This window comes from Oncorhynchus mykiss, chromosome 2 (assembly GCF_057628025.1).
Source record: "Oncorhynchus mykiss isolate SJ-2025 chromosome 2, ASM5762802v1, whole genome shotgun sequence".
NCBI classification, from domain to species: Eukaryota; Metazoa; Chordata; class Actinopteri; order Salmoniformes; family Salmonidae; genus Oncorhynchus; species Oncorhynchus mykiss.
This window is the reverse complement of record NC_143023.1, coordinates 17,599,484-17,619,826: the sequence shown is the minus strand read 5'-3', so window position 1 is coordinate 17,619,826 and position 20,343 is coordinate 17,599,484. Positions and strand designations below refer to the sequence as shown.

Here is a 20,343-nt window from a genome sequence, read left to right as displayed (position 1 = left end):
ATAGTAATAGCAGCTTGATTCAAGTTGTCCATCAGGTTTGCACAATAAAATGTCTACCTAGTGAAGTACTATGCAAGTGCAACAAAGCTCTGAAAAAAAAAAAAAAAAAATGGACAGAGACATTGCTTCATTTTGTATTGCTCTCTTTATTTGTATCAGATTCCATGGAAAACAAAAAAGACTTTAGGCCTTGTATCCACGGCTGGATCTGCGCCCACGAGCACGTTCAAACTTCCTGCCCTTGGAGCGAATGTAGGGCCTGAGGGAGAGAAGAGATATGCCATTAATTCAGTGTTTCAAACAACTTCCTAGATTCTGCAGATTTGCATTATGTGCATTGTCCAACTCAATGTAAAACAAAGCAATAGTCTGGGGACAAAACTAGCAAAATACAGCTAGGCCTAATGTATTTAAATTATGCATTTTTCCTTCTCCGTTCCTTGAAGTAATCACTGATATGATATAACTGGGTTGGAGAAAGTGAATCTAGTGGAACCCAGGCGTATACAAATTTCTCTACACCAATGAATGTTTTATTTGGATCAGAATGATCCGGATTCTGGAATCCTCCGTTTTAGAATTCAAGATCAATCTGGACATTTTTGAAAAATAAATCAGATGGATCATTCTGCTCAAGACGCCACAACTTCAAGATCACTGAATCCAGATGTCCAGTGCTTTGAACAGGCCTACCTACCCCTCGCCATCTACTGGACAGGTTATGGCACTGCCACTAAACTGTCATAGGGAACCCGAGAGGAGTAAACTAATGTATATAGTGCCATTTGTATTTATATAAGATTTGTGCTATTTGTACCGTAAGATTTTCACTGTATCCTGCAATTACACCAGCGAACCCCTGTAGGTGACGATTAAACACGGAATCAAAAAGGTACATGCATTTACTTGCAGGGACGCAAACTGGCGAGGGCCCAAAAACACAACAACATTTTTGTTACTTGTGATTTTCAACGATGTAAAGTCGCACGCGTGACTTTCTCCTTTATGGTAGTGTCTCTCAGTCGACATAACCGCAAAGCCTAGTCAGACTGGCCTGTGCTCTTACAAGCGAAATTAAAAGATGAATTAATCCAACATAATAGAAGGACCATCACTGTCTGCACACCGCAACTCACCATCACGGCTAACATGTACACCCCCCCCCCCAAATTTAGTTCAGATCTACATGATTCACGTGGATGACCTATTTTGAAATCATCCCCGTATTTGACACTTCTCAATACAAACAAATTGCCGCATTCAGTACCTATACTGCAGTCAAATTAATTCAGATGTAAGAGTATTTTAAACCCCCTCACCTTAGTTATATTGACATATCTTGGTTGTAGTGCCTTTCACCTTTATAAACCCACCCTGAATGCACCCTTCCAGTGTGATCAGGATTATCGCCATCTAAAACAACCCTAATCACTACCTTTTGAGTTTTGAAAAATGCAAAAACAAATGATCCTGATTAAAGGTCAGATTGGATTACAAAATCCAAATCCCTATACAGAGGATCCAAATCTCATTTACCAGTTTTGAAATACTAAATTCTAACAATTCAATCCGATTGCTGTTTTTTAACACTGGGCTCAGGGGCTAATTCAGTCAGGTGCAACATATAGATTAGAACACTGCAGACAAACTGACAATTGTTTCTACATGACAAGAGAAACATGGTTGTCCTTCTCTACACAATGCACATCTAGTATCCTCATTCTAAGGGCTCTCCACAACAAGCTCCTGTACTAACAAAACATCTTATCGAAGTTCTCAATATTCAGAAAGTGTCCTCCGTTTAAAAACATTGGTGATTTTCAGTGAAAACAAAACTGGAACGAACTTGTCAAACAATTTGGAAAAAATTATCTAAATTGATAGATATTGAATGAAACCCTAGGAGAGCAGCAATCTCATAAAAGGGGTACAATACTCACTTGGTGTGACTGTGGGGGGTTCCACAGGCTTTTCCAAAATGCCTGTACACCTCTCTGCCCTTGCGGGGTCCTGAAAGAAGGAAAACAAGTGAGTTTCAGACCAGAGTAACAGGGCTGTCACTCAATAGCCACAAAGCCAAAATTGCCTATGATGTAAAAATGAATGAACACAAAATTAGCTTTTTGGCCTTAACTTAGGTAGATTTAGGTTAGCAGTATAGTTAAGGTTAGATTTAAGAGAAATTGTAGAAATAGGCATGGTTTAGCAATAATCTGACCGTGGCGGTGATAACAGTAACAGGACTGTAGAGCAAAGGTACAACAGAATATCCCCAGCATAACTTTAAACTTTGAACATTGTTAAACTAGTAGTGTTCTTACCTGACAGCAGCACGGTGCCCTGTCCTTTGGGGGCAGCCAGAGCCAGCTGGTCAAAGGTCATGACCTGGCCTCCGGCCTTCAGGATCCTGCGGCGAGCGCCATCAGTCACCTTCAGAGCGCACACCTGAGGGAAGGGAGAACAGAACACGTTTAGCAACTCATGTTAGTACTTAATTCATTTTCAGTGAAGTAGTCTAACCCTAGTGCGGAAGAGCAACCCAGTTACAGGGTGGGAAGGCTTTTACTCCACCGATTGTTGCAAAACATTTCTTAAAATGGAAGCAAAGGGAATGGGACGGGACCTACCTGACTTGTCCAATAAAAACGCAAGTTTTGCTTCGATTTGGCTCTTAAACATTTTCCGCAAAAAATACACCGCAGGTTAAACCAGGTGTTAGTGCTAGAACAAAAGCCTGACCCAAACAGGCATCTAGTAAGTTAAAACAACCTTTACCTTGAGCTTGGGGATATCCTGAATTCTGACATCATCAGTGACAGTTCCCACGACAACTGCGGTTCTGTTCTCACGTCCAGGAAGTTTCATCTTACGGATCTGAAAAGGACGGCAAATAGTTCAGAAGAGGGACAACCGCCACACAGTAAAGATAAATACTAAGATGCTTTCACTTAGCTGTGTATTCATATCAATAAATCTGGAAGGACATTGTCCCGGTTTCCCGATAGCAATGGAACTTGGGCTAACAAGGGTTAATTGGGGGGGGGTGTACAGTTCAAACACATGCAGAGTATTAATATAATTAGGCAAGGCTCTTTGATTTACATATATACTTATAATGTCCCAGAGACCCGCTAGAGTCTAGCCCGTTGTCATAGTCCTGGAGGGCCGATGACACGCTTTCCATAGTCAACAAATCCATGACTTCCATGCTGAAGCGCTGTGGTTTACACTCTCTCCAATAGAGGTCAACCGATTAATCAGAATGGCCGATTTCAAGTTTTCATAACAATTGGAAATCAGTATTTTTGGGGCGGCAATTTTTTTTATATCTTTATTTAACTAGGCAAGTCAGTTAATTAAGAACACATTCTTATCTTCAATGACAGCCTAGGAACGGTGGGTTAACTTCCTTGTTCAGGGGCAGAACGACAGATTTTCACCTTGTCAGCTCGGGGGATCCAATCTTGCAACCTTACATTTATTTAACTAGTCCAACGCAATAACCACCTGCCTCTCGTTGCACTCCACAAGGAGACTGACTGCCTGCCTAGACTTAGGGATGCCACCCATTAGATAAAATACAGAACGGTTCCGTATTTAACTGAAATAATAAACGTTATGTTTTCGAAATGATAGTTTCCGGATTCGACCATATTAATGACCAAAGGCTCGTATCTCTGTGTGTTTATTATAATTAAGTCTATGATTTGATAGAGCAGTCTGACTGAGCGATGGTAGGCAGCAGCAGGCTCGTAAGCATTCATTCAAACAGCACTTTTGTGCGTTTTGCCAGCAGCTCTTCATGACTTCAAGCCTATCAGCCTAATGGCTGGTGTAACCGATGTGAAATGGCTAGCTAGTTAGCGGGGTGCGCGCTAATAGCGTTTCAAATGTCACTCGCTGAGACTTGGAGTAGTTATTCCCCTTGCTCTGCAAGGGCCGTGTCTTTTGTGGAGCAATGGGTAACGCTGCTTCGAGTGTGGCTGTTGTCGATGTGTTCCTGGTTCGAGCCCAGGTAGGGGCGAGGAGAGGGACGGAAGCTATACTGTTACACTGTCAATACTATAGTGCCTATAAGAACATCCAATAGTCAAAGGTATATGAAATACAAATGGTATAGAGAGAAATAGTCCTATAAATACTATATTAACTACAACCTAAAACCTCTTACCTTGGAATATTGAAGTCTCATGTTAAAAAGGAACCACCAACTTTCATATGTTCTCATGTTGAGCAAGGAACTTAAACGTTAGCTTGTAAAAAAAATACATGGCACGCACATATTGCACTTTTACTTCTCCACCACTTTGTTTTTGCATTATTTAAACCAAATTGAACATGTTTCATTATTTATTTGAGGCCAAATTGATTTTATTGATGTATTATATTAAGTTAAAATAAGTGTTAATTCAGCATTGTTGTAATGGTCATTATTACAAATACATTTAAAAAAATTGGCCGATTAATCAGTATCGGCTTTTTTTGTCCTCCAATAATTGGTATCAGCGTTGAAAAATCATAATCGGTCGACCTCTACTCTCCAATTCAGAAATATTGTTGGTTTGACTGATAGGAAGGCCAGTACAGTGATATGTTGCGTGGTTCTAGATTGGATATTGTCCACCCTACTTCCTAGCAGTCACACTAAAGGACAGACAACATATCTACCGCAGTCCAAAATCTTTTGACAGCTGGACATTTCCATAAAATATGCGTTTGTGTACCAACCTCACCACAGCCATGCCAACACAATTCTGAAAGGCTTTGATCCATTTTTAAAAAACCTGTGAGGTGTAATATAAGCCTATGTAAGACCATTGGAATAATTTTATACCTGACTAGGAACCCAAACCGGCTGCGCGCGTGCGCCATCGTGCATAAATTTATTTTGTCCCCCTAAACCAGATACGATCACGACACGCAGGTAAAAATAGCAAAAGCAACTCTGAACCAATGACATTAATTTGGGGACAGGTCGAAAAGCATTAAACATGTATGGCAATTTAGCTAGTTAGCGTGCACTTGCTAGCTAATTTGTCCTATTTAGGTAGCTTGCTGTTGCTAGCTAATTTGTCCTGGGATATAAACATTGAGTTGTTATTTTACCTGAAATGCACAAGCTCCTCTACTCCGCCAATTAATCCACACATAAAACGGCCAACCAAATCGTTTCTAGTCATCTCTCCTCCTTCCAGGCTTTTTCATCTTTGAACTTATATGGTGATTGGCATCTAAACTTTCATAGTATTACCACGACTACCGGCAAAACAGTTAGTCTTTCAATCACCCACGTGGGTATAACCAATAAGGAGATGGCACATGGGCACCTGCTTCAATAAACCAATGAGATGGGAGAGGCAGGACTTTCAGCGCGATCTACGTCAGAAATAGAAAGGAGTTCTATTTTAGACCTTGGCATCGCAGATGCTTGTTGGTGCACGCGAGCAGTGTGGGTGCAATAATTGAATAACATGGATTTCTAAATTTATTTGGAACATACGCAATGTGTCCGGTCTGCATGTTACAGTTGGATATCAATGTTTTTCCATATCGCATCCCACTCTACTGCGGTGAGAGATACACACAAGTCCTGTTCCCAATGTGACACGAGTAGGGATGTTGCTGTTTGGGGAGGAGAGACCAACCAGCTTGTATAAGGTGGAAACCGTTCCTTTCCCATTAGTAGCACCCCTTAGTTTGTTGTCCATCACTTTTAGATCCCACATCAACACCATGAGGTAATAGATTATTGATTTGAGTTGCAAATAAGGTAGAAATGTCCAAGCCAAACTCTGCTATCAACTCTTTAAAATGGTTTGACAACACACCAAGCCAAACTCTGCTATCAACTCTTTAAAATGGTTTGACATCACCATCCCTTACGACACCTGACTGATGTTTTGGCATAGCCAGGTAATATTAGCCAATGTCTTTCTCCCTGTAGTAAACAAGGGGTTGTTCCATATTGGACATGAGGGATGCTTCATAGATAACCTTTATGAAGTATCTTTGCCACGTCACATGAAAACTCAAGTGGCTTACCTTACAGTAGCACTTGGGGTAATACCATAATGATGATATAGAGATCAAATTACTGTCACAAGACAAGTAATACAAATGAACAGCTAATCCACACTTGCTTCTTGACATGGACAGTTTATGGTTAATTATTGGTTTCTTATCTTTCCACAATAAGCCAGAAAATAAACTACACATCTCTTTAAACCAGTACTGAGGGAATTGAAGGGGAGCAGCATTTTCACTTTTGGATGAAAAGCATGCCCTGAGTAAACTGCCTCCTACGCAGTCCCAGATGCTAATATATGCATATTGTTATTAGTATTGGATAGAAAACACTGAAGTTTCTAAAACTGTTTGAATGATGCTTGTGAGTATAACAGAAGTCATATGGCAGGCAAAAACCTGAGAATAAATCAAAACAGGAAGTGGGAACTCTTGAGGTTTGTAGTTTTTTAACTCAGCCCCTATCGAATAGTGGGATATGGGCCATTTTGCACTTCCTAAGGCTTCCACTAGATGTCAACAGTCTTTAGAACGTTGTTTCAGGCTTCTATTGTGAAGGGGGGCCGAATGAGAGCTGATTGAGTCAGAGGTCTGGCAGCCGCCTCGATCTCAGTCACGTGCATTCACACGAGGTAGGTAGCTCTCGTTCCATTGCTTTTCTACAGACAATGGAATTCTCCGGTTGGAACATTATTGAGCATTTATGATAAAAACATCCTAAAGATTGATTCTATACTTAGTTTGACAAGTTTCTACGACCTGTAATATAACTTTTTTAACCTTTCGTCCGACGTTCGGCTGGACTTGAACGCGCGTTTGGATTTGTTTACCAAACGCCCGAACAAAAGAAGCTATTAGGACAAAGTATGAACTTTATCGAACAAATCAAACATTTATTGTAGAACTGGGATTCCTGAGAGTGCATTTAAAAAAAAAAAAAAATTATTTCACCTTTATTTAACCAGGTAGGCTAGTTGAGAACAAGTTCTCATTTACAACTGCGACCTGGCCAAGATAAAGCATAGCAGTATGAGCAGACAACACAGAGTTACACATGGAGTAAACAATTAACAAGTCAATAACACAGTAGAAAACAAAGGGGGAGTCTATATACAATGTGTGCAAAAGGCATGAGGTAGGCGAATAATTACAATTTTGCAGATTAACACTGGAGTGATAAATGATCAGATGGTCATGTACAGGTAGAGATATTGGTGTGCAAAAGAGCAGAAAAATAAATAAATAAAAACAGTATGGGGATGAGGTAGGTGAAAATGGGTGGGCTATTTACCAATAGACTATGTACAGCTGCAGCGATCGGTTAGCTGCCCAGATAGCAGATGTTTGAAGTTGGTGAGGGAGATAAAAGTCTCCAACTTCAGCGATTTTTGCAATTCGTTTCAGTCACAGGCAGCAGAGTACTGGAACGAAAGGCGGCCAAATGAGGTGTTGGCTTTAGGGATTATCAGTGAGATACACCTGCTGGAGCGCGTGCTACGGATGGGTGTTGCCATCGTGACCAGTGAGCTGAGATAAGGCGGAGCTTTACCTAGCATGCACTTGTAGATGACCTGGAGCCAGTGGGTCTGGCGACGAATATGTAGCGAGGGCCAGCCGACTAGAGCATACAAGTCGCAGTGGTGGGTGGTATAAGGTGCTTTAGTGACAAAACAGATGGCACTGTGATAGACTGCATCCAGTTTGCTGAGTAGAGTGTTGGAAGCCATTTTGTAGATGACATCGCCGAAGTCGAGGATCGGTAGGATAGTCAGTTTTACTAGGGTAAGCTTGGCGGCGTGAGTGAAGGAGGCTTTGTTGCGGAATAGAAAGCCGACTCATGATTTGATTTTCGATTGGAGATGTTTGATATGAGTCTGGAAGGAGAGTTTGCAGTCTAGCCAGACACCTAGGTACTTATAGATGTCCACATATTCTAGGTCGGAACCATCCAGGGTGGTGATGCTAGGCGGGGATGCGGGTGCAGGCAGCGATCGGTTGAAAAGCATGCATTTGGTTTTACTAGCGTTTAAGAGCAGTCGGAGGCCACGGAAGGAGTGTTGTATGGCATTGAAGCTTGTTTGGAGGTTAGATAGCACAGTGTCCAATGACGGGCCGAAAGTATATAGAATGGTGTCGTCTGCGTAGAGGTGGATCAGGGAATCGCCCGCAGCAAGAGCAACATCATTGATGTATACAGAGAAAAGAGTCGGCCCGAGAATTGAACCCTGTGGCACCCCCATAGAGACTGCATTCTGATGAAGATCAAAGGTAAGTGAATATTTATAATGCCATTTTTGACTAATGTTGACTGCGCAACATGGCGGATATTTCTTTTGACTGTTTTTGGGCTCTGAGTGCCGAACAAAACATACATGTATTGTGTAACATGAAGTCCTATGAGTGTCATCTGATGAAGATCAAAGGTTAGTGATTAATTTTCTCTCTATTTGTGCTTTTTGTGACTCCTCTTTGGCTGGAAAAATGGCTGGGTTTTTCTGTGACTTGGTGGTGACCTAACAATCGTTTATGGAGCTTTCGCTTTAAAGCATTTTTGAAACCAGACACTGTGGCTGGATTAATGAGAATTTTATCTTTAAAATGGTGCCTAATACTTGTATGTTTGAGAAATTGGATTTATGAGAGTTGTGTTGATTTGTATTTGGCGCCCTGCAATTTCATTGGCTGTTGGCGAGGGGTTCCACTAGTGGAACCAGGTTAACATCATCCCTAATGAGCTATAGGACCCTTGGTATCGTACAGCTGGGATTTGACAGTGTTAGTATGATACCATCAGCGTTTAAGTTGGTTTTGAAGTCATGACCACTCAGTGATTCCACTTATATCCCCCTTAGCCTGTTTTAATGCGGTCATCTCGTTGTAAGATTGTTTAAAAATCCTTTGCTCATTTGTAACAATAAAGACATTTGCAACTTTATATTTGTAGTCAACTTTGTTCTGAAGTTATCTGCGGTCAGAAACATCTAGATTCCATGTTTAGCTGGAGATTGTGTGTATAAAGTGACGCAGATGGGCAAAAAAAAAGCATCCAACAACGGCCACTGTAAATAACGAGCAGTTTCAAGCCCAATTTTAGTAACGACGGTTTTGGGTCTTAAGATGCATTTGGGAAACTGGGCCATTAGATTTAAATCATTTAGCAGATGATGTTATTCAGAGACACTTAGAGGAGAAATAAGTGCATGACAGACTTTTCACCTAGTGGGCTTGGAACCAGCGACTTTTCGGTTAATGGCCCAATGCTCTTAAATTACTAGGCTGCCTGCCACCCCAACTGGGACATGTTCAAGAAGCCACGTAAGAGGTGGAAAGATCTCCAGCTCACTGAAAAGGTACCAAATCATCAGAAAGGAAATTAACCATGACATAGGAGTCAACGGTCAAAAGAGAATCATAACTAGAATGTTTGAGCAAGGAAGTATAAAAAAACAAAACAATAAAGCATTGTAGCGCAACAGGCATAAGCAGGAGTACCAGCTGAAGTTGTCCTCCCACTTGTACTGTTGCCCTCTTAGGTCTTTGAATCTGTGAATTTGACTGCCATTCAATTGAGTTGATTGTAGCAATTTGATTCTGTAGTAGGTTAAAAACACAGCAAAGGGACAGATTGATGAAACTCACCATGCGGGACACTGATATCGGAGGCCTGTGGGTCCTGCTCATGAAGAGCCTCCTGAGGACCACCTTGTTGAAGGGAGCAGTGGAGCGACGGGCCAGGAATCTGTAAAGCTGTGGGGACAAGAACATAAACATTTATTAAGTATAAAGTATTGACTACTCAATGTAAAATGTTCACAAGGGTTACTCTGAGCTATGTGCTGCATAGATTTTACAATTAACCAAAAAAAGTATAACATTAAGATGGTAAAATCAACAACTTAGTTGTCGGACTACTTGTTTACATGACAATGCCTTAATGTATAAAGGTTGCGACACTTACCTTGACCAGGAGCCTCAGGTAGATATCCTGACTCTTGGGCTCCTTTCTGTGCACCTTACGGTCCTTGTTGTGTCGGATGTCAACTCCCTGTGAATAGATGGTGCAGGTAAATACATGAGAACTTGCCATTCGCGCACCGATCAATTAAAAACAGAATTATTAGTTACACAGTGTTAATGACATTGCTGATCACTGTGCCATGAAAATGTACCTTTGCATGCTTCTGAACCCTATGCTTTATGGCTAGACCTCAAACGGAAGACCACGTCTACTAACGTTACAGTGTAACTCATACCTAAACAGCACCCAAATCATTCACACCCAACTTGAATTTGGCAGCATACCGTGAAGCATAACGTTGCAGTCTCATACACAGCGGCTAACTAGCGATCCAGCGAAGTAACGATAAGTAGCACAGTTCACCAACACTGGTCAAATGGCACGTTTTCAATTAGGGCCATCTACCTAGTCAGGTAGCCGATACAATCTATTTTGGAGACGTCTCAAAACGAAGGAACAAAAGTTACCGACATTTCTCGAAAAGCAGTACCAGTATTTCAATATCTTGTGTCTAAGTTACACGCTGTCTTTCGGGAATTAGTGAGAATACGCGGTAGCAAAACTACTGTGACGCTAACCACCGGTAGTGAAGGACGTTAAAACGCCAAATAGTATGTCAATACCATTCGGAATTCAAACCAAAGACATCAAGGCAATTAGATACATGGAAATGGTTGAATTGTGCTACTGTAAAAGTGAGGATGGACTCAGATTATCAAGTCAGTTAACGATGTTTTCATAAACTGTACCTACCATCTTGGACTCAGAGTGGAAAGGGAAAAGGAAGAGTCGCTGTCTCGCGATAAAGACTTCTCCGCGATTGCGGAGGTCACACGCGTTTTCGTTGGCTGTTTTGCTATTACTTCCTGTGTGATCATCACGTCGTCAAAAAGTCATTATATTTCTATTTTATATGATTATATTCGTTAATTAATTTAATCCATTCATCATTTGTGTATAGGCTAGTGTGAAGTGACTTTCTAACCAATACATACACTATGTGGAAAACAAATTAAATTTCAAAATACTGTCTATTATATTTTATTATGTGATTTACATAGAATTAATAATCAATTTTCTTAACAAAACAGAAAAGTGAACTCACTTCTCTTCTTGTAAATTCTCAGGCTCTTTTAATTTTTTAACTTGGCAGATGTGTTGCTACCTACCCTCACCACCTGGGGGCGGCCTGTCAGGAAGTCCAGGATCCAGTTGCAGAGGGAGGTGTTTAAGTCCCAGGATCCTTAGCTTGGTGATGAGCTTTGAGGGTACTATGGTGTTGAACGCTGAGCTGTAGTCAATGAAAAGCATTCTCACATAGGTGTTCCTTTTGTCCAGGTGGGAAAGGGCAGTGTGGAGTGCAATAGAGATTGCATCATCTGTGGAACTGTTTGGGCGGTTTCTGGGATAATGGTATTGATGTGAGTGTATGTAAACTTCCGACTTCAACTGTATATATATACAGTGTGTGTGTGTGCATATATATATATATATATAAAGTCAAAAGTTTGGACACACCTACTCATTCAAGGGTTTTTCTTTATTTTGACTATTTTCTACATTGTAAAATAATAGTGAAAACATCACAACTATGAAAAAACACACGTGGAATCATGTAGTAGCCAAAAAAGTGTTTATATTTGAGATTCTTCAAAGTAGCCAATCTTTTCCTTGATGACAGCTTTGCACACGCTTGGCATTCTCTCAACCAGCTTCATGAGGTAGTAGTCACCTGGAATGCATTTAAATGAACAGGTGTGCCTTGTTTTTATTTATTGAACCTTTATTTAACTATGTTAAAAGTTCAATTCTGGAATTTCTGTCCTTCTTAATGCCATTGAGCTAATCAGTTGTGTTGTGACAAGGTAGGGGTGGTTTACAGAAGATAGCCCTATTTGGTAAAAGACCAAGTTCAAATTATGACAAGAACAGCTCAAATAAGCAAAGAAAAATGACAGTCAATCATTACTTTAAGACATGAAGGTCAGTAAATGCGGAAAATTTCAAGAACTTTGAAAGTTTCTTCAAGTGCAGTCGCAAAAACCATAAACTATGATGAAACTGGTTCTCATGAGGACCACCACAGGAAAGGAAGACGCAGAGTTACCTCTGCTGCAGACAATTATTTGCTGCAGACGATTATTTGAACTTCAGATTGCAGCCCAAATAAATGCTTCACAGAGTTCAAGTAACAGACCCATCTCAACACCAACTGTTCAGTGAAGTGAATCAGCCCTTCATGATCGATTTGCTGCAAAGAAACCACTACTAAAGGACACCAATAATAAGAAGAGACTTGTTTAAGCAAGAAACACGAGCACAAGCAAGTCTCGTGGAAATTTGTCCTTTGGTCTGATTTTTGGGTCCAACCGCCGTGTCTTTGTGAGACACAGAGTAGGTGAACGGATGATCTCCGCATGTGTGGTTCCCACCGTGAAGCATGGAGGAGGAGGTGGCATGGTGTGGTGGTGCTTTGCTTGTGACACTTTCAGGGATTTATTTAGAATTCAAGGCACACTTTACCAGCATGTCTACCACAACATTCTGCAGCAATACGCTATCCCATATGGTTTGCCCTTAGTGGGACTATCATTTTTTTTCCAACACACCTCCAGATATGTAAGGGAGAGAGGGAGAGAGTGCTGCATCAAATGACCTGGAATCCACAATCATCCGACCTCAACCCAATTGAGAGGGTTTGGAATGAGTTGGACCACAGAGTGAAGAAAAAGCAGCCAACAAGTGCTCAGCATATGTGGGAACTCCTTCAAACTGGTTGACTGTTGGAAAAGCATTCCAGGTTAAGCTGGTTGGGAGAATGAGAAGAGTGTCATCAAGGCAAAGGATGGCTACTTTGAAGAATCTAAAATCTAAAATCTATTTGGATTTTTCAAATTTTTTTGGTTACTACATGATTCCGTAGTTTTGAGGTCTTCACTTTTATTCTACAATGTAGAAAATAGTAAAAATAAAGAAAAACCCTTGAATGAGTAGGTGTGTCCAAACTTTTGACTGGTACTTTATATATACACACACACACACACAAACACTGTATATACAGTGCCTTGCGAAAGTATTCGGCCCCCTTGAACTTTGCGACCTTTTGCCACATTTCAGGCTTCAAACATAAAGATATAAAACTGTATTTTTTTTGTGAAGAATCAACAACAAGTGGGACACAATCATGAAGTGGAACGACATTTTATTGGATATTTCCAACTTTTTTAACAAATCAAAAACTGAAAAATTGGGCGTGCAAAATTATTCAGCCCCTTTACTTTCAGTGCAGCAAACTCTCTCCAGTGGTTCAGTGAGGATATCTGAATGATCCAATGTTGACCTAAATGACTAATGATGATAAATACAATCCACCTGTGTGTAATCAAGTCTCCGTATAAATGCACCTGCACTGTGATAGTCTCAGAGGTCCGTTAAAAGCGCAGAGAGCATCATGAAGAACAAGGAACACACCAGGCAGGTCCGAGATACTGTTGTGAAGAAGTTTAAAGCCGGATTTGGATACAAAAAGATTTCCCAAGCTTTAAACATCCCAAGGAGCACTGTGCAAGCGATAATATTGAAATGGAAGGAGTATCAGACCACTGCAAATCTACCAAGACCTGGCCGTCCCTCTAAACTTTCAGCTCATACAAGGAGAAGACTGATCAGAGATGCAGCCAAGAGGCCCATGATCACTCTGGATGAACTGCAGAGATCTACAGCTGAGGTGGGAGACTCTGTCCATAGGACAACAATCAGTCGTATATTGCACAAATCTGGCCTTTATGGAAGAGTGGCAAGAAGAAAGCCACTTCTTAAAGATATCCATAAAAAGTGTCGTTTAAAGTTTGCCACAAGCCACCTGGGAGACACACCAAACATGTGGAAGAAGGTGCTCTGGTCAGATGAAACCAAAATTGAACTTTTTGGCAACAATGCAAAACGTTATGTTTGGCGTAAAAGCAACACAGCTGAACACACCATCATCACTGTCAAACATGGTGGTGGCAGCATCATGGTTTGGGCCTGCTTTTCTTCAGCAGGGACAGGGAAGATGGTTAAAATTGATGGGAAGATGGATGGAGCCAAATACAGGACCATTCTGGAAGAAAACCTGATGGAGTCTGCAAAAGACCTGAGACTGGGACGGAGATTTGTCTTCCAACAAGACAATGATCCAAAACATAAAGCAAAATCTACAATGGAATGGTTCAAAAATAAACATATCCAGGTGTTAGAATGGCCAAGTCAAAGTCCAGACCTGAATCCAATCGAGAATCTGTGGAAAGAACTGAAGACTGCTGTTCACAAATGCTCTCCATCCAACCTCACTGAGCTCGAGCTGTTTTGCAAGGAGGAATGGGAAAAAATGTCAGTCTCTCGATGTGAAAAACTGATAGAGACATACCCCAAGTGACTTACAGCTGTAATCGCAGCAAAAGGTGGCGCTACAAAGTATTAATTTAAGGGGGCTGAATAATTTTGCACGCCCAATTTTTCAGTTTTTAATTTGTTAAAAAAGTTTGAAATATCCAATAAATGTCATTCCACTTCATGATTATGTCCCACTTGTTGTTGATTCTTCACAAAAAAATACAGTTTTATATCTTTATGTTTGAAGCCTGAAATGTGGCAAAAGGTCGCAAAGTTCAAGGGGGCCGAATACTTTCGCAAGGCACTGTATATATATATATACAGTTGAAGTCGGAAGTTTACATACACTCACATCAATACCATTATCCCAGAAACCCTAGACTCACTCCAATTTGCATACCGCCCAAACAGATCCACAGATGATGCAATCTCTATTGCACTCCACACTGCCCTTTCCCACCTGGACAAAAGGAACACCTATGTGAGAAAGCTTTTCATTGACTACAGCTCAGCGTTCAACACCATAGTACCCTCAAAGCTCATCACCAAGCTAAGGATCCTGGGACTAAACACCTCCCTCTGCAACTGGATCCTGGACTTCCTGACAGGCCGCCCCCAGGTGGTGAGGGTAGGTAGCAACACATCTGCCACGCTGATCCTCAACACTGGAGTTCCCCAGGGGTGAGTGCTCAGTTCCCTCCTGTACTCCCTGTTCACCCACGAATGCATGGCCAGGCACGACTCAACACCATCATTACTTTTGCTGACGACACAACAGTGGTAGGCCTGATCACCAACAACGACGAGACAGCCTATAGGGAGGAGGTCAGAGACCTGGCCGGGTGCTGCCAGAATAACAACCTATCCCTCAACGTAACGAAGACTAAGGAGATGATTGTGGACAACAGGAAAAGGAGCACCGTACACGTCCCCATTCTCATCGACGGGGCTGTAGTGGAGCAGGTTGAGAGCTTCAAGTTCCTTGGTCTCCACATCAACAACAAACTGGATTGGTCCAAACACACCAAGACAGTCGTGAAGAGGGCACGACAAAGCCTATTCCCCCTCAGGAGACTGAAAAGATTTGGCATGGGTCCTGAGATCCTCAAAAGGTTCCACAGCTGCACCATAGAGAGCATCCTGACCGGTTGCATCACTGCCTGGTACGGCAATTGCTCGGCCTCTGACCGCAAGGCACTTCAGAGGGTAGTGTGTACAGCCCAGTACATCACTGGGGCAAAGCTGCCTGCCATCCAGGACTTCTACACCAGGCGGTGTCAGCGGAAGGCCCTAAAAATGGTCAAAGACCCCAGCCAAACAGTCATAGACTGTTCTCTCTACTACCGCATGGCAAGCGGTACCGGAGTGCCAAGTCTGGGACCAAAAGGCTTCTCAACAGTTTTTACCCCAAGCCATAAGACTCCTGAACAGGTAACCAAATGGTTACCCGGACTATTTGCATTGTGTGCCCCCCCAACCCCTCTTTTACGCTTCTGCTACTCTCTGTTCATCTTATATGCATAGTCACTTTAACTATACATTCATGTACATACTACCTAAATTGGCCCCGACCAACCAGTGCTCCCGCACATTGGCTAACCGGGCTATCTGCATTGTGTCCCACCACCCGCCACCCCCTCTTTTTACGCTACAGTTACTCTCTGTTCATCATATATGCACAGTCACTTTAACCATACCTACATGTACATACTACCTCAATAAGCCTGACTAACAGGTGTCTGTATATAGCCTTACTACTCTCTTTTCAAATGTCTTTTTACTGTTGTTTTATTTCTTTACTTACCTACACACACACACACACACACACACACACACACACACACACACACACACACACCTTTTTTTCCCGCACCATTGGTTAGAGCATTTCACTGTTGTATTCGGTGCACGTGACAAATAAACTTTGATTTGATTTGACTTAGGTTGGAGTCATTAAAACTCGTTTTTCAACCACTCCACAAATTTCTTGTTAACAAACTATAGTTTTGGCAAGTCGGTTAGGACATCTACTTTGGGCATGACACAAGTAATATTTCCAACAATTTACAGACAGATTATTTCACTTATAATTCACTGTATCACAATTCCAGTGGGTCAGAAGTTTACATACACTAAATTGACTGTGCCTTTAAACAGTTTGAACTGTTTGGCCATAATGACCATCTTTATGTTTGGAGGAAAAAGGGGGAGGCTTGCAAGCCGAAGAACACCATCCCAACTGTGAAGCACGGGGGTGGCAGCATCATGTTGTGGGGGTGCTTTGCTGCAGGAGGGTGTGGTGCACTTCACAAAATAGATGGCATCATGAGGATCGAAAATTATGTGGATATATTGAAGCAACATCTCAAGACATCAGTCGGGAAGTTAAAGCTTGGTCGCAAATGGGTCTTCCAAATGGACAATGACCCCAAGCATACTTCCAAAGTAGCCCTGACCTCGATCCTATAGAACCTTTGTGGGCAGAACTGAAAAAGCGTGTGCGAGCAAGGAGGCCTACAAACCTGTCTCAGTTACACCAGCTCTGTCAGGAGGAATGGGCCAAAATTCACCAACTTATTGTGGGAAGCTTGTGGAAGGCTACCCAAAACGTTTGACCCAAGTTAAACAATTTAAAGGCAACGCTACCAAATACTAATTGAGTGTATGTAAACTTCTGAATCACTAGGAATGTGATGAAAGAAATAAAAGCTGAAATAAATTATTCTCTCTACTAATTTTCTGACATTTCACATTCTTAAAATAAAGTGGTGATCCTAACGGACCTAAGACAGGGAATTTTTACTCTTATTAAATGTCAGGAACTGTGAAAAACTTTAAAAGTATTTGGCTCCGACTTCAACTGTGTAAATATATATATTTTTTGCTTTCATTTAGCAGATGCTCTCATCCAGAGGAACTTACAGGAGCAATTAGGGTTAAGTGCCTTGCTCAAGGGCACATCAACAGGTGTATCACCTAGTAGGCTCGGGGATTCGAACCAGCGACCTTCCAGTTAGTGGCCCAACGCTCTTAACTGCTAGGCCATCATGCAAAGATGAAAAACACATTCTTTAAAATAACTACTTTAATCAAGTTATAAGCGTGCAGCACATAAAAGCTATTCAATTAAATAATTGTCACAATTTTGTCATCACACAACTCATCCAATAACATCCATATCAGTGAGAGGGGGGTTTGGTTTGTGTATCATCTTTCTGCTGTCTGAAATGGCACAGGAATACTGTCCACACCAGCGTGATGCCACCCACAAACACTGTACGAGCAACTGGGGGAACCAGGGAGAAATTCAATGCCTGAGAGAGAGAGAGAGAGAGAGAGAGAGAGAGAGAGAGAGAGAGATCAGTGTGTGTGTGTGTGTGTATGCATATAATGTGTTGTTATTGTTTATACCTGCATTGTTGACCAGTACACCACTCCAGTCTGTCATACACAACAAAAGAGAGGGAGACAGAGAGACCATTAATGTGGTTGTGGTGACCTAGACTTTCCTCTCTTCCTTCAGCAACTAATTCATGCTCTGCATCCTTACCTTGTATGAAGTCCAGAATTTCTCCCTCCAGTTTTCCAATGGGTCCTCTTTGTTTTCTAATACACTAAGACCTTAAAAAGAGTAACTCATATTATAGAACAATGTTTAAGCCTTACACATTGAAAGTTATATCACACCAACAGATACACACACACATGCATGCGCGTGTAGCACTTGGGGATGTGTGAAACTTACTCCTCAGCCACGCACGCACGCACGCACGCACGCACGCACGCACGCACGCACGCACGCACGCACACACGCACACACGCACACACGCACACACGCACACACGCACACACGCACACACGCACACACACACACACACACACACACACACACACACACACACACACACACACACACACACACACCTATGAAGAAGGCACTGATAGTAGCGGGGGCAGCAACCAGTTGATCCAGCACTACCTTCCCTGACACCTTTTTGGCCCCTCCCCCTGGCAACATCCTCTCCAGCCCCTTCAGCCAATGGTAGTTGAAATTGGCATGGAAACAGAACCCAACAAAGGCCACTCGAGCGGTCTGGGACCAGTCAATATCAGCCCATGTTGTGACACTTTTAGTACCAGTGGAAATATCGGTTCCCTCCATGTTAAGCTTGGCCCCCTCTGAGCCATGGATGGTGTGTGTTCCCTTGTCTGTGTTTAATCCTCCACTCTGTTTCCCTCCAAGCATGCTTTGCTGTATGAGGTCCGCGGATGCGAACAGGGTTGTGTATCCGACCACATTGCTGATGTAGGGGTGGGCCTTAAACAAGGCCCAGGCTCGACTCATGGTTACTGGTGAATTCAGGGGAGAAACAAAGTGTTAACATTATGGAATAAGAAAGAAAACATTCCTTATGACTAATGAATTATATTTCACTTACTTATAGGCTATCAGCATCACAAGCTAGATTCACTGATCATTTTATTTTGGATAAAAGTTTCATTACACCATATTTTCTACGGTCCCAATCCTCAAAGCCAGTGGGCTATGACAGATAAATTCAACAAAATAACCTTGTCGTTTTGCCTTGTCCAATTGAGCTCTGACTCCTTGCTTTAGGCAAAGAGAGAGACAACTTACCTTACAACTTAGCTGTCTCATCCACCGCTTGGAACACAGCAGTGGCAGAGGCACAAGATTCACAGTGCTTGCTGCTGGAGGACACGGAAGGGTGGGTCAATGGAATTCTCAGCCAATAAGAGGCAGGTTCTCAGAGGTCAGAGAGGTCTGCTTGGCTGGTCAAAGTTCTGTCAGAGGGAGTGTGATAAGGCTTTACCTAGTAGCTAGTAGCCTTCTTTTGCAATGAAAGCATGTGAGAAAAGCACAGATGGGGAAAGCAGGAGGGAGAGTGAATGGATACATGGAGGACAAGAGCTAGAGGGATACAGAATGTAGTGTTCAGAACATGAATTAGACAGATCTGATGAATAGCAAGAGTTGTCATACTGGTACAATACCAACAATCAAACTAAATCCGGTATAACTACAGTGCTACTACCACTATGCTTCTAAAGTAGCCTACTGTACTAGCCTATTAAATGCAGGACATTTGACTGATGCTCTCAGATCGTGTGTGTTTATAACTGACTTTGGTGGGAGAATGGTATTACGTTTCTCAACACATTCCCATTCATTGCCACAGCCATGTGTATGTGGCTACTTGCTGCAAAACTGCCAATAGTGACAACAAAGATCCACACTCCTACTCTTTACTGCTGGAAAAGGGTTATGAGTGATGTCACTTACCAAAGTAATGGTCCACAGTATAAGTCAGCAAATCTATACCAACATGCCGTTTCTCAAAGGCAGAGTAGACCCTGGTCTCACGCATGTGGCTGCACTAAAAATAGATGCCACTCCTGAAACCACACTTCCCTCCTTTGGTTACCCGTGGTAAGTTGAATTTACAATGATAAGCACAGTGTATATATTTAAAGGAATAGTTCACCCCAAACTCCCAATTACATGGAATAAGATGGTGGCAATCATTTCCGCTCCCACTTTGGGATGGAGGCCTATAGATTTTCCTATTTGAAATAACACACACACGCACTACCCGTTATTCAGTTATGCGGTGAGGATAGTCTATTCATTCGCTGTGCGACCATTGATATGTAAAATAGAGTGCTAGGACAGACCTCTGCAGAACCTAAAGGGCAATGTGCCATTAGCAACCACCTCAGCTCTGAGCTCAGAAAATGTGATAATGAACAGCTTGTTAAGTACCTCAACTGGTGCGTTGTGTCTTTCAGTAGTTAACAAGCTGCCTTTAGTGTTCCTCACAATGGAGATGTGCGCCTACGCTTCTACAAGCAGTTGACTTCTCAGATAATTGCCCTCTTTCTTGTCTCTGTCTCTCATCCCTCAC

The 20,343-nt window shown here is 42.1% G+C and overlaps 2 protein-coding genes across 3 annotated transcripts; both read right to left on the bottom strand.

Moving 5' to 3' along the window:
* Nucleotides 1-126: 126 nt before the first annotated feature.
* On the bottom strand, nucleotides 127-12,243 carry LOC110536674 (large ribosomal subunit protein eL18). The gene is made up of 8 exons (XM_021622388.3): nucleotides 12,240-12,243; nucleotides 10,796-10,908; nucleotides 9,983-10,069; nucleotides 9,664-9,771; nucleotides 2,776-2,874; nucleotides 2,322-2,445; nucleotides 1,941-2,010; nucleotides 127-259 (listed from the first exon to the last, which is right to left on the bottom strand). Exons 1-8 carry the CDS (start codon nucleotides 12,241-12,243, stop codon nucleotides 184-186), a joined length of 681 nt encoding a protein of 226 aa, XP_021478063.2. The 3' UTR covers nucleotides 127-183.
* A 5,243-nt stretch (nucleotides 12,244-17,486) lies between these two features.
* On the bottom strand, nucleotides 17,487-19,886 carry si:ch211-120k19.1 (Mpv17/PMP22 family protein). Of its 2 annotated transcripts, none has more exons than XM_021622368.3 (6): nucleotides 19,722-19,886; nucleotides 19,056-19,222; nucleotides 18,341-18,766; nucleotides 17,967-18,037; nucleotides 17,828-17,857; nucleotides 17,487-17,730 (listed from the first exon to the last, which is right to left on the bottom strand). In XM_021622368.3, exons 3-6 carry the CDS (start codon nucleotides 18,759-18,761, stop codon nucleotides 17,596-17,598), a joined length of 657 nt encoding a protein of 218 aa, XP_021478043.3. In that variant the 5' UTR covers nucleotides 18,762-18,766; nucleotides 19,056-19,222; nucleotides 19,722-19,886; the 3' UTR covers nucleotides 17,487-17,595. The 2 variants fall into 2 exon arrangements, with proteins under 2 accessions (XP_021478043.3, XP_021478052.3); XM_021622377.3 differs by having other exon boundaries at nucleotides 19,056-19,126; nucleotides 19,722-19,791.
* Nucleotides 19,887-20,343: the final 457 nt, after the last annotated feature.

Coding starts and splice junctions, on each gene's coding strand:
- LOC110536674 (XM_021622388.3), bottom strand. Junction 2,446..2,775: donor AGGATATCCCCAAGCTCAAG/GTAAAGGTTGTT, acceptor CCCTTCCCTCAG/GTGTGCGCTCTGAAGGTGAC. Junction 2,011..2,321: donor GGGCACCGTGCTGCTGTCAG/GTAAGAACACTA, acceptor TCCTTCTTTCAG/GACCCCGCAAGGGCAGAGAG.
- si:ch211-120k19.1 (XM_021622368.3), bottom strand. CDS start 18,761: ATGAGTCGAGCCTGGGCCTTGTTTAAGGCCCACCCCTACATCAGCAAT. Junction 18,038..18,340: donor TATCAGTGCCTTCTTCATAG/GTGTGTGTGTGT, acceptor ACTCTTTTTAAG/GTCTTAGTGTATTAGAAAAC. Junction 17,858..17,966: donor AATTCTGGACTTCATACAAG/GTAAGGATGCAG, acceptor TGTGTATGACAG/ACTGGAGTGGTGTACTGGTC.